The 14,451-nt window shown below is 57.0% G+C and overlaps 1 protein-coding gene across 3 annotated transcripts; it reads right to left on the minus strand.

The window, feature by feature from the left end:
- Positions 1-8: 8 nt before the first annotated feature.
- On the minus strand, positions 9-9,525 carry PLEKHG4 (pleckstrin homology and RhoGEF domain containing G4). Of its 3 annotated transcripts, none has more exons than XM_087420111.1 (20): positions 8,673-9,525; positions 8,411-8,506; positions 8,213-8,336; positions 8,031-8,124; positions 7,874-7,948; positions 7,677-7,793; positions 7,409-7,507; positions 7,168-7,316; positions 6,868-7,006; positions 6,657-6,773; positions 4,833-5,015; positions 4,074-4,576; positions 3,753-3,999; positions 2,919-3,008; positions 2,613-2,834; positions 2,350-2,520; positions 2,098-2,275; positions 1,556-1,672; positions 1,178-1,411; positions 9-1,090 (listed from the first exon to the last, which is right to left on the minus strand). In XM_087420111.1, the coding sequence occupies exons 1-20, from the start codon at positions 9,181-9,183 to the stop codon at positions 837-839; spliced, it is 3,720 nt and encodes a 1,239-aa protein (XP_087276237.1). In that variant the 5' UTR covers positions 9,184-9,525; the 3' UTR covers positions 9-836. The 3 variants fall into 3 exon arrangements, with proteins under 3 accessions (XP_087276237.1, XP_087276236.1, XP_087276235.1); XM_087420110.1 differs by having other exon boundaries at positions 9-809; positions 975-1,090; positions 1,178-1,672; XM_087420109.1 differs by having other exon boundaries at positions 1,178-1,672.
- Positions 9,526-14,451: the final 4,926 nt, after the last annotated feature.

Here is a 14,451-nt window from a genome sequence, read left to right on the forward strand (position 1 = left end):
CCCCACATACCCACAACAGCCAAGGCTCATTTTAACTGGGGATATCCCCAGAATGCATGTGCTATTCAAGGATGCGCATCAGTCTATTTTTTATTATAAACAAAGAAAGTGTAAATCATGAGCCAAGGGCCTGGACTCCCTCTCTGAGACACCAAAGACCTAACAACCAGTGAAGTAATTTTAGACAACAACTGTAATTAAAAGCTATTCAAAAAGCATTGAGTAAATATAACCAAACTGACCCAGGAAAGAAGGGGCTGGGCCTGGGGAGCTACAGCAAGCAAGAGTAAGGGTCCAATAGGGATGGGCCTGCCCCTAAGTTTGGGGAATGTGGCTTTGAGATCTAGGGGTGGGAAGCAGCTGCTGGGAAGCCACCTGTGTTCCTCCTGAGGGTGGGGGGCAGCCCAGTCACTGCCAGAGCCACTTGGTGCTCCACCAGCCTAGAGCATGGAAACAAACACCCACCCTCTGCTTAGCCTAATCCTAATCCACAACTGGGATGGGAGCTGGAAAGGGGGACAAAAGAAGGGGATGGATACAGGGCCAGGAGCCCAGGATCAGGGTGCTCATGAATGAGCTCATAAATGAGAGTCTGAAGGCTCTGCAGCCAGACTCCCCTGGAGAGACCCCTGCTGGTCTGCCAATGGGCACAGACCTCAGAAAGGGCAGTCAATAGGGCTGTTCACGTGGGCTGGAGATGGACCAAGTGCCAGCCATGCCCTGGTCACAGCAGATCCTGAGAGGAGGTGATGTTCCTTGGATCTACAGACTGCCGGGTCCACTGTCCACCTTCAAGCCCAGGCTCAGACCTGTGGTGCCAAGTTAGGCATGAATGCCTATTTCCCTGGCTCAGGGTCCAGGTGGGGTCTCTGGGGAATGGCTCTGGCCCAATGCCCCCACCTAAAGGAAAGGCAGCCACAGGCCTGGGCTGGGCTAGGGAGGGCCTGGTGGGTATAGGGCAAAATGGCACTCACATAGGACAAGTCCTCCAGGCCCCTGCCCAGGGCCTGCCCTGACACACAGCTGCTGTCAGAGCCACTGGAGCCACTGGCTGACAGGCACTGGGATGAGACCTCTGAGTCCTCAGGAGCTATGGAAGGAAACTGGGTGAGCTGTCAGCAGGGCAGGAACAGACCCCAAGCCATGCCCTCCTGCCTCTGGCTAAGCCCAGACCTACTCAAAGACGGCTGGCTGCTCAGCTCCACTTCAGCCTCCAGTGCTGCTTCCTCTGGGAAGCTGGTGGAATACAGGGGCCAGCGGAGGCCCAGAAGAGCTGGGTCTCTGTACAGGTGCAGGTTGAGGGACCCCAGTACAGAGCAAGAGGCAGGGTCTCCAGGAAGGGAGCTCGAGGCCCCCAGGTAGGGGCTGTCATAGTCAAATGGGGCCACAGCAATGGAGGCCCGAGAGCGAACTGCATAAGAGAGAGGGTCAGGTTGAGACAGGCCAGAGCCCACCTGGGCCAAGGTCCCAAGGGGAGCACAGGCCAGGGCTGACAGAGGTCCATGTTGCCTCCAGCAGCTCTCCTCACCCCCGACCCCTATAGCCTGCCTGCTACCTCGGCACTTCAGGAAGTAGTTGATGGTGCGGTCGTTGATAGCTTCCTCGCTGGGGGCGATGTCCCGGAAGGCCTTGCTCCCCACACCCATGGACACCATCTCAGCCATGCGCACCTCTGAGTGGAGAGTGGGCATAGGTCGGGCCCCTCTGGAAATCAGCTTGGCCCTTGGGCCTCTGTCTACCCCTCCTGCTTAAATAAGTCTTTCCTGTACACCCACACCCAGCAGATTAAGTGTCTGTGCACTGAGCCTTTCTGGTGCCAGGCTCTCTCCTCCCAACAATCCCGTGGGCAGTTGTCCTAATTCCTCTTTTGAAGATGAGCCCTCTGATACGCAGAGAGGTTAATACTGTGTCCATAGTCAGAAACAGTGACAGGAGGACTGCCTGACTTTGAAGTTCTTTCCCCTGCACTGGCTGCTGCTGATCCTTCTCCCTACTCCCAAGCATTTCCAGGTCTCTAGGCCCTCTCTGGGCCCCTGTGGGACAATGTAAGCTCTCCACAGAGAGGAGTGTGGGTTGAAGTAGGGCGCAGGGACCCACCCTTGTTGTGGACGGCCTGCCTCCAGAGCAGGCGAGAGATGTCAGCTGTCCAAGCCTGCTTGGTGGCCAAGCTGGCAGCTTGCAGCACAAAGGTGTCCCTGGCCTTGCGACGGCGGAACCAGATCTCAAAGCGCAGGTTGCTATCCCCACAGCATTCAGTGAGGCCAAGGTCTGCCATCTGTGTGGCCGAGAGAAGGGCTTGGTGAGGCACTGGGCGAGCAGGATGCACAGGGCAGGGTCAGGTGGGCCTACCTTGAAGGAGCGCTTGTAGGCAAATGTGTCGACGCCTGTGGGTCCTCGGCGAGGCTTGCTGAAGAGCAGCAGCTCTTCAAAGAGGAAGATACGGCGCAAGGACTTGTGGCGCCCAGTGCGCACTGTGAACTCATCCTGTCGCACCAGCTGCCCCTGTTCCTTGAGGTTAACCTGCCAAGTTGGGGCCCGGTGGGTGCCTAGCCTCTTCTGGCCCCTGTCTTCACACCCGTTGCACCAGCCCACCACAGCCTGAGATGACTTACGTCACAGCCCTGGATGGCGTCCATGGCTAGCAGGTCATTGCCATGTCGCAGCTGGAAGCGCACAAGGCTCTGGGCGGCCCGCAAGGCACTCTGCTCCTGCGTGGGCCCCCCACAGGCCCGTGCCAGCTCCTGCAGCAGCAGTGCATACTTGCTCATGCGCTGGATGGGCTTCAGAAGGTAGGAGGCCAAGTCCAGTTGGTCCCCCAGTGCTTGCTGCTTGTCCTGCCAGGTAGATAGGAGACCATCAGGCGGCTTCAAGGTACTCCCTCCATCCCCTCCTCCCGCTACAGTCTCAGGCTCGCCTACCTTGAAGAAGAAGTGACCATAGCTGGTCATCAAGGCATCAGAGCGAGGTTTATTCTTGCTATAGAGGGCATACATCCCAAACTGCACCCTCTGCAAGGACACATGGCTCAGCCTAGGTGAAAGGGGCCGAGCTCCCAAGTCTGCCACGACTCAGGCCAGACACTCTCAGCTTGAGAAGACCAAAATGCCAACAGAAAGCTCCCAGGGAGGCCTCCCCCACAGAGCCAATCTACCCTGCTTTGAATGAGGGGTGATCTGGCAAGAACAGAGACTGTACAGAGGGGTACTGCTCCATAGGCCCTCTGGGGATGAAGTCCTGCATCCAGCTCTGCTCTTCCCACAGCTCTATGAACACCACTCTAGTCTCACCTCACCTCGAACTACCCCTCTTGCTCACTACACTCAGCCACGTTGACCTTACTCTTCCTTGACCACTGGGCCTCTTTCCTGGCCCAGGGCTTTGCACTTGATCTGGATGGAACACTCTGACTCTAGCTCCTCCCTCTGGCCTCAGCTCAAACGTCAGCTCCTCTAAAAGGCCTCTCTAACTGCTTTTGCTAAAGGGGGTACCCCTGCCCTGTGGCTAACTCACAATTATCTTTCTATCCTGATTATTTTTCTCCTAGCCCCAACTATAATCTGGAGTTACCTTTTTCACTTTTATGTCTCCTCTACTAAACTATGAGCGCCCTGAAGGGCAGGGACCTTGTGGGTCTCACTTATAGCTGTACCAAGCACAGGACCTGGCACCAAGCATGTGCAAAGTAGCTCTTTGTTGAGTGTGGCAGAACTCACACTTGTTGAGCTGGGGGCCATGTGGCCTGGGGGGCTTACGTGACGCAGGAAGGCATAGGCCACCCGGGGTGGGTGCCGCGTGCAGGCCTCCAGCTCACGCAGGAAGAAATGGCAGTGGAAGTCCCGCAGCTTCTCCAGGTTGCCAAAGAGGTGAGCACGCTGGCCACGGAGGCCCTGGGGCACATCAGGGCGATCCAGCTCAGGGAAGTAGTTCTCTATGGTGTAGTCAAGGGCACGGACATACTCCCGCTCTGTAGCCACCATCTCCGCCAGCACCAGCTGGAGCCTACCAGGTGGGTGAGGTCAGGACCCAAGACATCTGCCCTGCCCTGCCCTCCCAGCCCTGCCCACTGCCTGCACCTGTTGGGGCTCCTGGGGTCAGAGCTGCCTGATGGAGGCATGGTAAGGGATGACCCTGGCTGGGCACCACCTCCGGCCTCTGGTCCATGGCAGGCAGCCACAATGGCCCCATGGTGGCACTGGTGGGCAGTCTCTCGGAGACTCTGCCCCAGATTCCGATCAAGGCTGTATGCTTTCCTCAGGGGAGGGGTGGCAGGTGCAGCAGGGACCCGACTGACACACAGGCTAGCTGTGCTGCCTGTTGGTGGTGGCTTCAGGGCAGCCTCTAGCTTCTGGTCCAGGGCCAGCCAGGTGTCCTGGCACCGCGCCCAGGCCCAGCGGCACTCCTGGCGGATGCCTTCGGAGCCCAGCCCTGTGGCCAGAGCCCACATCTTTCGGAAGTGGGCAGGAGGCAAGTCAGGGTGCTTGGTCCAATGCAACTGCAGCCGTTGCAGCACGACCCCTGGGCGCTCCTGCTCCAGCTCTGCCAATACCCGCTGCCCCTCCTCAGCCCATGTTGAAGCCTGCAACACCAAGGCCACACAGACATTGAAAGAGAATCCCACAGAGACCGCTGAGCCTTCTCCTCTACCCACTCCCCATCCCCACAGGATGCTGGCCCCAGGCCACATCCCCAGTGGTTAGATTTCGGGGTCAGACTGAAGACAAGGAGGGAGAAGAGGCAGGAGGTCCAGGAAGAGCTCAGGCTGTGGTGGAGCTGGGAAGCCATCCTCTGGCCCCACTGACCACCTGGAGTCAGGGACGGGACCCCTCACCAACCTGCTTGAAGAACTGCAACAGCTTCTCAGCATCTGCCAGCTGCTGCCGCCGCTGGGCCAAAGCCCTAGAAAATTCAGTCAGCTGGGCTTGCAAGGCCAGAAAGCGGGCCCCAGGGGGGCCCAGTTCAGCTGCCTCCCAGCCAGCCAGTGGCTGCAGAAACTTCTCACCTCGCCTGACCTGCTCCTGGAGACAGAGATTGGGCTCAGCTGGCCCTAAGCCTGGTGGTCAAGCCTCCATGCCCAGGTCTTTTCCACCCACATCTAAATGTCATCAAATCTCTCCTGTGATTGAAGACCTTCCCTCCACTCCCACCCATTCTCCCTTCTCTCTGTACCCCTCTCCACAGCTAAACTTCCTGGAGGAACTCTCTGTCCTCTCTATCACTGCTTCTTCAACTTCTCAGCCCACTCCAAACCCACTTCTGCCTCCATCCCCTGCACTTCTCAGGTCTCCTCTGACTACCGCTCAGCAACATCCAACCCTTTCTCCCCTGGCTCCCCTGCCCCCTCCCCACTCTCCTGATTCTCCTGGTCCTGCTCTGATGGTTCCTCCTCTTGCTCCCTGTTCCTCACCTGGGCCATTAAATGCTGGGTCTCCTGAAGACAGTCCACTCTCTCTCCCCAGACAGTCTTGTGTGACCACACTTCAAATGTCACCCACACACCCACATCTCCCAAGTGACCCTCTGCAGCCAGATCTCTCCTCTGAGCTCTAGACCCAATCCCCAGGGGTCTTTGTCTCATTCCCTCACAGTCATCTCCAAAGCACACCCAAGACTGGATTCATTAAAGCCCTTCCCCCAGAAAGTCCTTGTCTCCTGATCCCTCTCTCAGGGAACAGCACCCATTCATCCTTACAACCTCCCTTTCCCTCTCCCCTCTCTTATGTACCCACCATCAAATCCCATCAATTTCTCAAATCCATCTCCTCTGCCACCATCCTGGTCAGAGCAAGCATCACTCCCACCCATACCATTGCAATTGCCCCTTCAATGGACTCTCCACGTCCATCCTCCAAGTCACTGTCTACCCAGAAAATAAGGTAATCTTCCTAGAACACGGATCTGATTACGTGACTTTCCTGCTTAAATTTTACACTGCTACAGGGCCCAGCAATCTGGCCACTGACCACATTTTCAGCCTTCTTTTACCTCATCTCACACTACTCTCCCTCTTCTGCTCTGCATTTCAACCTGTCCTTCTCATGGTTCTTCAGGCAAGTCATGCTCCTTCCTACCACAGGATCTTTGCACATGCTGTTTGCTGCCTCAGCCTGGAATGTCTCTTATCCCCAACCCTCATCTGCCTGGTTAACCCCAACCTATCCTTCAGCTCTCAACTCAAAAGTCACTATCTCAAGAACGCTTGCCTACCAGCAAGAGGAATACAAACACTGCATGATTTCACTCATTTGTGGAAGATAAACCAACACACAGACAGAACTGTTTGGTGGTTACCAGGGGCAAGGGGAGTCGGGGGTGGGCACAAGGGGTGGAGGGATGCATTTATATGGTGACTGACAAACAATAATGTACAACAAAAATTTAACAACTTAAAAAAAAAAGAAAGCTGGCCCAACACCCTTTCTGGGTCAAGTCTTTATTATACACTCAGGTAGAAACACCTGCATTGCTTCTCGCCAGAGCTTTTGCCTCAGTTTGCAAACACACGTATATTACTTTGAACTTTTGACAACAACTGATCTTTTCTGCTGGATTATAAATTACAAGAGAGCAAAAGACAGATTTGCTTTCACCCACCCTGCATTTCTAGTCCCTGGAAAAGTGCCCCAGTGCCTACGGAATAAACAAGTGACCAAACTCACCTGGGCAACCAGGTCCAGCTCCTGAAAGGGGCCTTGAGCCTGGAGCAGCATGTCCAGTGAGGGCTCCCTTGGCTTCTCAAGTGCTGGCCAGCCCTCCTTCTGTAGCCACACTTCAATCTGGAGGGGCATAAGCAGGAAAAGGAGAGCTGCTGTAGGGTAGGGGTCATGCTTGAGATTAGGGGCAGGGCCCATCTGGGCAGATAGTTCCCACCTGGTGCAGCCGGCCCTCCTGGGCCTCCAGCGTCTGGACCAACTCCAGTGCCTGTACTCGACGGTTACTCTGCAGGGTCAGTTGGTGCAGCAGTCCGTCCACACGCCCATACAGCTCATCGACCTCGTCCACCGCTGGCCTAGTGCAGGGTACATGGTCTTAGGGCCCCTGCCAGTTGCCTTGCTCCACTCCACCCTGTCCTGGGACCATAATCCTGGCTGGTTCTGAGCCAGCCAGCTAAATCCTTAGCATGGGAAAGGGTGGGCTGGGGCAAGATCTGGAAGCTGGGCTTGCACCTACCTGTAGTCTGGGCTCAGGGTCACCTCTGGGACCTCCTGCTTCAGCCATGCCAGCTCCAATCCCCCCTGGCACTGTAGCCATGCCAGCCGTGGCGAGTCTAGCACATGCTGCATCAGGACCCGTGCCTGCCGTAGCAATTGACTGACTTCCTGTGATCAAGGGCAACAGGCGTTGGAGGTGGCCATGGGAGAAAAGGAGGGAGACGGGAGCATTGGGGGAGGTGTTGGAAGGGGACACTCACCCCAGACTTCATGGGCTGAGGCACAGCCTTCACGCTCTCAATGGCCCCCTGGAGCAGGGTACAAACCACCTGGCAGCTCTGCAGTAGGGCTTCCAGACGCTGTGAGTAGGGTCAGGTATGACCAGAGCAGTGCACAGTGCTGGTCCCAGGCATCCTGGATTCCAGGCCACCGCAGCCAGCTTTGTGCTGCTCAAGCCAGCCCAGGAGAGGCTCCTCTGCTGGCCAGGTTGCCTGCACACCCACCCTATGCCCCACCCAGTGCACTGACCATCCGGAAGTCCAGCCAGGCCTGGTGACAGTAAGGCAGGCCTCCTCCCAGTGAAGTGGGCAACCCCGAGGTAGAGATGTGGGTCAGCAGGCTCTGATGAGAGGGCAGCTGCTCTAGCTGCAGGAAAAGAAGGTGTTGTAACCCAGGCCTGGAGGGGAAGCACCATACCTCCACCCCTGGCCAATATGGCTCAGTACCTGCAGCCCTGAAGGCACCTCCTCAGGCATCTTTCCCACTAGGAGCACCTGGTGCACTGACCCTGGGGCTGCTTCCTGCAAGGAATCTGAGTTCAGCCCTGCCCCCCAACCCTACACAAAAGGTATGGGGGAGTGGGGCTTACAACCCTGTACTCACTTGCAGTTGGCTGAGCCCCCAGAAGAGGGAAGAGCTCGGGGGACAAATTCGGGCATCCACTAGCACGGTCAGTCCCAGGGCCTGTACTTCAGGTCTAAAGGGGCAGGCTTTGGTTCAGTATCTAATTCCCAGGCACTGCCATCTCCTGGCTCAGGTCCGTCCCCCAATCTCCTCCCCCTAACCTGGGGATGCTTCGCAGGTAAAGCAGGAGGCGGATGAGTTCACGGCTGCTGCACTTGGGGTGAAGCCAGGCTGGGCTATGGGCACAGAGAAGCAGTACTGCTCGACCTTCTACATCCCGAGTCCCTGTAGGGAGAGGGCAGTGAACACCTGCCCAATCAAGTCACCCCACCTCCACCACCACTAGTCTCTCCCACTACCTGGTAGGGCTGCCATGCCACTGGCCAGCAGCTCCCAGGTGAGGTCTTGGGCCAGGAGGTAGTCAGTGGGCTTAGAGAGGCTGGATCCACTGGGGTCTTGGGAAGGGAAATGGCTTGGGTCTGCATTGGGCCACCTACCCCAAGACCCCTTCTGAGACCTTGACTTCAGTCTGAGTAGGGTCAGAGCCCTCCCCAAGTCTTGGCACCCACCTCCAGGCACCTCCTACTCCCTTCCAAGACTTCCCTGCCCAGTCTCCCTTACCTGACTCCAGCAGCTCTGATGACGTCTCAGATGAAGAGTCTCCAAGGTCCACAGGGTCACTTTCCAACCCCTCAGGACCCAAGCTGGCTGGCATTACCCCGCCTGGAACTGGGTCCCCTCCCAACCCTCCCCCTTGGCTGGCACTCTTGCCCTGTGCCAGGCTGAGGTGGGAGGACATTGGGCATAGAAGGCTCTCAACTTCAGAGAAGGCTGGTTCCTCTGACTTGACCGAGGAACCTCCTAATGTGCTCCTCTGGCCATCCCCTGACCCATCTGCAGCCATCTGTCCTGGGGGTGACTGAAACTCTCCAGGCAAGGGGCTGCACTGTAGCCCATCACCCTGGGCTGCCCCTGCCGGTGGTCTTGTGGGATTAGGGTCTTTAACCTGCATCTGCGAAGCAGGTTCTTCCTCATCCCAGGCATCCCTGAAACTGCACACAGCAAACCTCCAGTCGGTGGCGTGACCCTGGGTGTCTGGGGACTCACCCCCAGCCTCTGGGGACCCTTCCATCACCCTCTCCTTAAGGCCGGGCCTTCTCAGGGCCAGTGAGAGAGGGGCTGGGGCCTCGGTGTGAACTGAGGCCTCAGCTCTTCCAGGAAATGGGTAGAATATGGTCGGGTAGGAATCGGCAGGTAACGCAGGCAGAACGCACTAGGCCATACAAGGTGCCAGTCTTGGTGTCCGCGCACAGAGGGCACAGATGCTGCCGCAGTTCAGACCTGAGGAGAGGGGTAGACCGGCAGAGGTCTCCCTTCTGTCCAGGCCCTGCCCGCCTGCGCTCACGTGGGCCTCCGCCGGGTGGGCCCCCACGCTGGGATGCGCACTCACCGCCATGCTTTGCAGGCCTATGCGGGTGGGAGGCTGATGGCGTGGGCACGGCGCAGCCTCCTGCTCGCGCTCAGTCCTGCCCAGCCGGCACTGGCCTCGCCGCGACTCGCGCAGCCCCACTCCCATCACCCGCCCGCCGCACTCACGCCCCCGGGGTGCGCTGCCGGGATCCGCGAGGCCCGGGAAGCAGCGCAGCTCGTGCCCTCGAACGTACCGCACCGCCGCCTCGACGGCGAGTACAGCGCGCCGCCTGGCGTCCGCGGGCGCCGCTTCCTGGCCGCGGGGCAGGGAACGCAGGGCGGCAAAGGACGCGGCGCCGCGCCGCCCCCTGGGGGCCGGAGGACGGAGCCACAGCCCACCCCGCCAGGCCCGACGGCAGCCGCCCGAAGCGCCCAGAGGCGCGGGTCCTCGCAGCGCCCCTTGCCCGCCGCCCCTCCTCCCCCGCGTGTCGGAAAGGCTCTGCTCCACCCCCACCCCCACCCCTACCCCAGGGCCCTGCTGACTTTGACTCGGCTCCTCAGTCCGCCGGTAGGGGCAGCGACCAACGGCCGTTCCACTGTGCCCACTCCCTGGGCCTGCTGAAGGGCGCCGGAAGCGATCCCCCGCTGGGGAAGGCGGTGTGGGTGCGCGAGGGTGAGTAAGGGTGTGGGTCCTCCTAGGGGCGGGAGGGAGGCGGGGGAAGGGGCTTGCCAGGGCTTCTGCTCTTGAAGGCACGCAGTATGAGAGAAGCCCTGCCCCAGCCTTCCTCGGCAAAACGAGGAACACTCATTCCTCTCAGCCAGGAGAAAGTGTGGGCCCAGGGTCCCAGGAGGTCCCTAGAGCCCAGACCAGCTACTTGGGACTGCTGGAAGCTAGGAGGAGGATGGGAGGATGGGGGGGAGGGGCCCCGCTATTGCAGCCCCCATCTTTCTTCCAGTCCCCAGGCCCAGGCACCAAGGGACAGGTTGTATGATCCCACGACGTGATGAGGGGCTGCTGTTTGGGCTGGAGGGAAGGAGGGGGCAGGGAACCCTCTGGGATGGGAGCTGACCTAGGCCTGCCAGAATCCACCAGTCTACCAGGCCCAGACCCTCTACTCCCTTGCATTCCTAGCACTTCTTTAAGGTACAGTGGGGAGGAAGCCCCTCCCCAGTCCCACACCACCTCCCCACCAAGTTCAGCCAAGGAGCCTGGGATGGGGTTCCTGGAGCCTCAGAGACACTAACCCAGGTCTGCTGCTCCACTTACCTGCTGGGTGAGCTCCAGCCACTCAGTTCTCTTTGAGCCTTGCCTTACTTACCTGTAAAAAAAGAAAGTCGTTCCTTTCTCCTGAGGTTGCCATGAGGACTAGGGAAGACTTCATATGCTAGATGCCCACTTGCCATCAGCACTTGGGCTGTGTTCATGCCCTTCCCTTCATTTCACCCTCAGTCAGAGGATCCTGAACTGGTGAAAGTCGCTTGGATAGTTGACTTGTGAGATCCCTCCCAGCTCTGAAGTGTGAGATCCCTTTGGGGCATGTGGGCCTGTCCTGACACTCCCCAAAATTCATAGGAAGATTGTAAGAAGGTGGGCTATGTGGCCAGAAGGCACTGTGCCCCACAGCGTGCTCAGGCCCTTGGTTCCTGGTGGGGAGGGGGCAGTGGGTATAATGGCTTCCTTGGCTCTAAGGCAGGCACCTCCTTCGTGAGCCCAGGGAGGCTGCCAGGGGAGGGAACCTGAGCATCAGAAGCAGGCACGGTGGGAACAACAGCAATCCCCCCCCAATCCCAGCTGCCACGTCAGCACCCAGAGTCCAGACTCTCAGACCAGCTACCAAGGAGCCTTCTTTGTGAGCTGATCTGGCTGCGAGAGCGGAGTTTTGGAGTTGTTCTGCTCCATCCCCAAGCCCCAGCCAGCCCTCTCTTCCTACCCTCCTCTAGCTTCAATGAGCATCAGGACCAACCTTGGCTCTGTCCCCAGTTGTCCCAGGGCCGCCTCACTGAGTCACTGCCTCCCGCCCCCTCCCTCCCCTCCTGCTGCCCACTGTCTGCCCACCCCCATCCACCAGCCAGGCCTCCTCAGAGCCCTAAGAGCTGGGGGGGACCTGCTGGCAGGCACACATACCCCTCCAATGCCAGCGGCAAATGAGAGGCCTCAAGCCACAGACCATAGCTGACCCCAGCACCCCTGGACACAGGCAGGCAGACAGATTCAGGGGCAGGGCCAGGCCTTAGTTTATTCACTCCACGTAGAATGTGCATCGTAAGCTTCTTGAAAACAGAGACTGTATGTTATCCACTTACGTACTTCCAGCACCCAGCATAGGGCCTGGCACAGAATAAATGCTTAGGGGTGCCTGAGACCGGTCACACTACCCCTGCCCTCCTGAGGCTCCCCATCCTTGAGCCACATGTAAACCAGAGTCACAAATGGAGACAGATTCAGAGGCTCAGTCTGAAAGGGACACAGAAAAGGCAGAGAGCTGCAGGATACACAGCCCCAGGATGGCAAAGATACAGATAGAAATGGGGACAGACTCAGGCCTAGTGGGGAACTCTGGGGGCTGGGCCTGGAGCCAGCCTGAGCCGCTGACCACAGCAGGCTCTATGGGCTGAGCTTGCAGGACTGAGCAGTGACTCATGGGGCCCATCTCTGTGGCTCTCCTGGCAGGAAAATCTACTCACAGCAGCCTTTTCCACTGAGATCATAAAATGGGGATGGGCCTACCTCCCCTGCCTCTTCCCAAGCGTCCCTCAGCCTCCCGTTCTTTGCCAACATGAATCAATCAAAAATAAAATGGGGGCTCTGTGCCTCACTGGGCCTAGTGATAAGAGACCCACAGTCATTACCCTTACTCCACCCCAAACCTTGCATACCCTCTTCAGTAGTGCCCCAGACAGCGAGGGTGATGAATCCCTCAAACCTTCCATAACTCTCTCTCTTTTGGCCTAAATAAACTCCAAACTCCTTAGTGTGGCAATTGAGGCCATCCAGAGGCATCACAGCCTTCCTGTCCAGTTCCCGTACTGGCCTGGAAAACTCATCTGATAACACATCTTGTCTCAGACTGTCTCCTCTATCTGGAATGCCTATGCCTATCTCCCCAGGTCAAAATCCTTCCTCCTTCAAGGCCTGGATGCAGCTCAGGTGGCACTAAAGGCCATTTCTGTCATCCTGCCCAGTCAGGTGGTGACCCATGGACAAGCTGTTGACTTGCTCGCTCTCCTGGATCCCAGATGCCTGCCTCCCCCTGGCTGTGCTCACCTGCTTTCTTCTCCCAGTCTGCTCAGCTCTGACCACCCCCATCTGCCTGGCAGTCTCACCGTTCTTAGTTATCCAGCTCCAGGCTCAGGAGCCCCTCTGAACCCCCTCCCCTACACCATCAGTTGCCTGATTGTGTGGATTTGATTTCTACAACCTTTCTGATCTAGTAATTCTCGAAGGATGTGGTCTGTGGGCCACCTCCCTCTGGGGAGCTGGTTAAGATTACAGATTTCTGGGTCCCCATAGACCTGCTGAGTCACAACCTTTGGGGTAGACCCAGGAATCTGCATGTTTGACAAGCTCCCCAGTGATTCTGACACTAAAGTCTGAGAATGGCAACCTGCCCTGGGCGGCTAGAGGAGCCTCCCAACAGGTCTTCCATCTCTAGCCTTTCCTTCTCCCAATCTGTCCTCCACTTGGGATTTCACACATCCTCCACCTGGCACCAGCTACGGTTGAGCTCCCTAAGGCACATCACTGCCCACACTGCCTAGATCACAATTCTCTTAGGCCAGCTTTCTGCCATCCACAAAACTCACCCCATTCGGGCCTTTGTGTCCCTGGCTAGCCTCTCCCAAGCACATCACCCACTGCTCCTTGCCTTTCGCCATGTGTGTTCTAGGCATCCTCTGTTTATGCTGCTCTTTCTACCTGGAATGTACCCACCCAACTTTGCTTGTGTTGTCTAAGCCCCTACACACACACACACACGCACGCACACACACGCGCACACACACACACACGCAGACTCCTCCCAAAGCCTTACCAGATCTCAAGGCCCCACAGCATTTGCCTTGTAGTATAAGACCCATACTGACAAACATTTATGATCCCTTACCATGGGCCAGGCTCTGTACTAGATTCTTCTCATTTTATCATTTAATCCTGACAGAAACATTATGAAATAAGTATGATTGTTATCCCATTTTAGAGATGAAGACACTGAAGAGAGTATGTAACATGCCTCAAGTGACATACTGGTGAGTGACAGCTGGGTCTGTTAACTACTAGGCCTTATCACTGCCAACTGTAAACAACTTGGGGGCAAAGCCTAAGTCACTATTCCTCCTCTTCACACTCTCTCCATGTGCATAAAATAGAAAAAGTAGATGTTTGTTGACTAGATTTGTAACCTTCGCAGTGTCATTCCTTCAGCTCTCTAGAGACAGAAAGTAGGTTAGTGATTAGCTAGAGCTAGGCAGGGGCTGAGGAGTGACTGCTAATGGGTACAGGGTTTCTTTTGGGGATGATGAAAATGTTCTAAACTTAGATTGTGGTGAGGGTTGCGCAACTCTGTGAATATATTAAAAACCACTGAACTGTACATTTTAAATGGGTGAATTTTATGGTCTTTCTTTTTTATGTGTGTTATATCTCAATAAAGAGAGATATATTTTTTGAAAGTCCTTCAGACACAGTGGGAATTAAATCTGGGACTGCTTTTATCAGGGATTTCTACCCCTAGATGTTTCTGGACCCCCACACTACCCGATTTGTATTGTAAACACTCAGGGTGACCAGCTCCCTTGAGACTGCGCTCCCACCCACCATGTGCAGGACACTTCTGTTCGTGTGTCCTACACCTGCCTCCAGGTTTTCAAGGAAGGTTTATCCGGTCCCAGTGTGTGGTGGCAGCATCTTTGGGCACCTTGGCACCTGACCTCTGGGGTCTCTTTCTCTGCTGGCCTTCCCCATTTTGTGGACTCCCAGTTCTGTGACCCTGTG

This window comes from Ceratotherium simum, chromosome 30 (assembly GCF_057802395.1).
Source record: "Ceratotherium simum simum isolate JZ-2026a chromosome 30, ASM5780239v1, whole genome shotgun sequence".
Taxonomy (NCBI): Eukaryota; Metazoa; Chordata; class Mammalia; order Perissodactyla; family Rhinocerotidae; genus Ceratotherium; species Ceratotherium simum.

Coding starts and splice junctions, on each gene's coding strand:
- PLEKHG4 (XM_087420109.1), bottom strand. CDS start 9,183: ATGGAAGGGTCCCCAGAGGCTGGGGGTGAGTCCCCAGACACCCAGGGT. Junction 4,577..4,832: donor TGTTGCAGTTCTTCAAGCAG/GTTGGTGAGGGG, acceptor TTGGTGTTGCAG/GCTTCAACATGGGCTGAGGA. Junction 2,521..2,612: donor ACGCCATCCAGGGCTGTGAC/GTAAGTCATCTC, acceptor CCAACTTGGCAG/GTTAACCTCAAGGAACAGGG.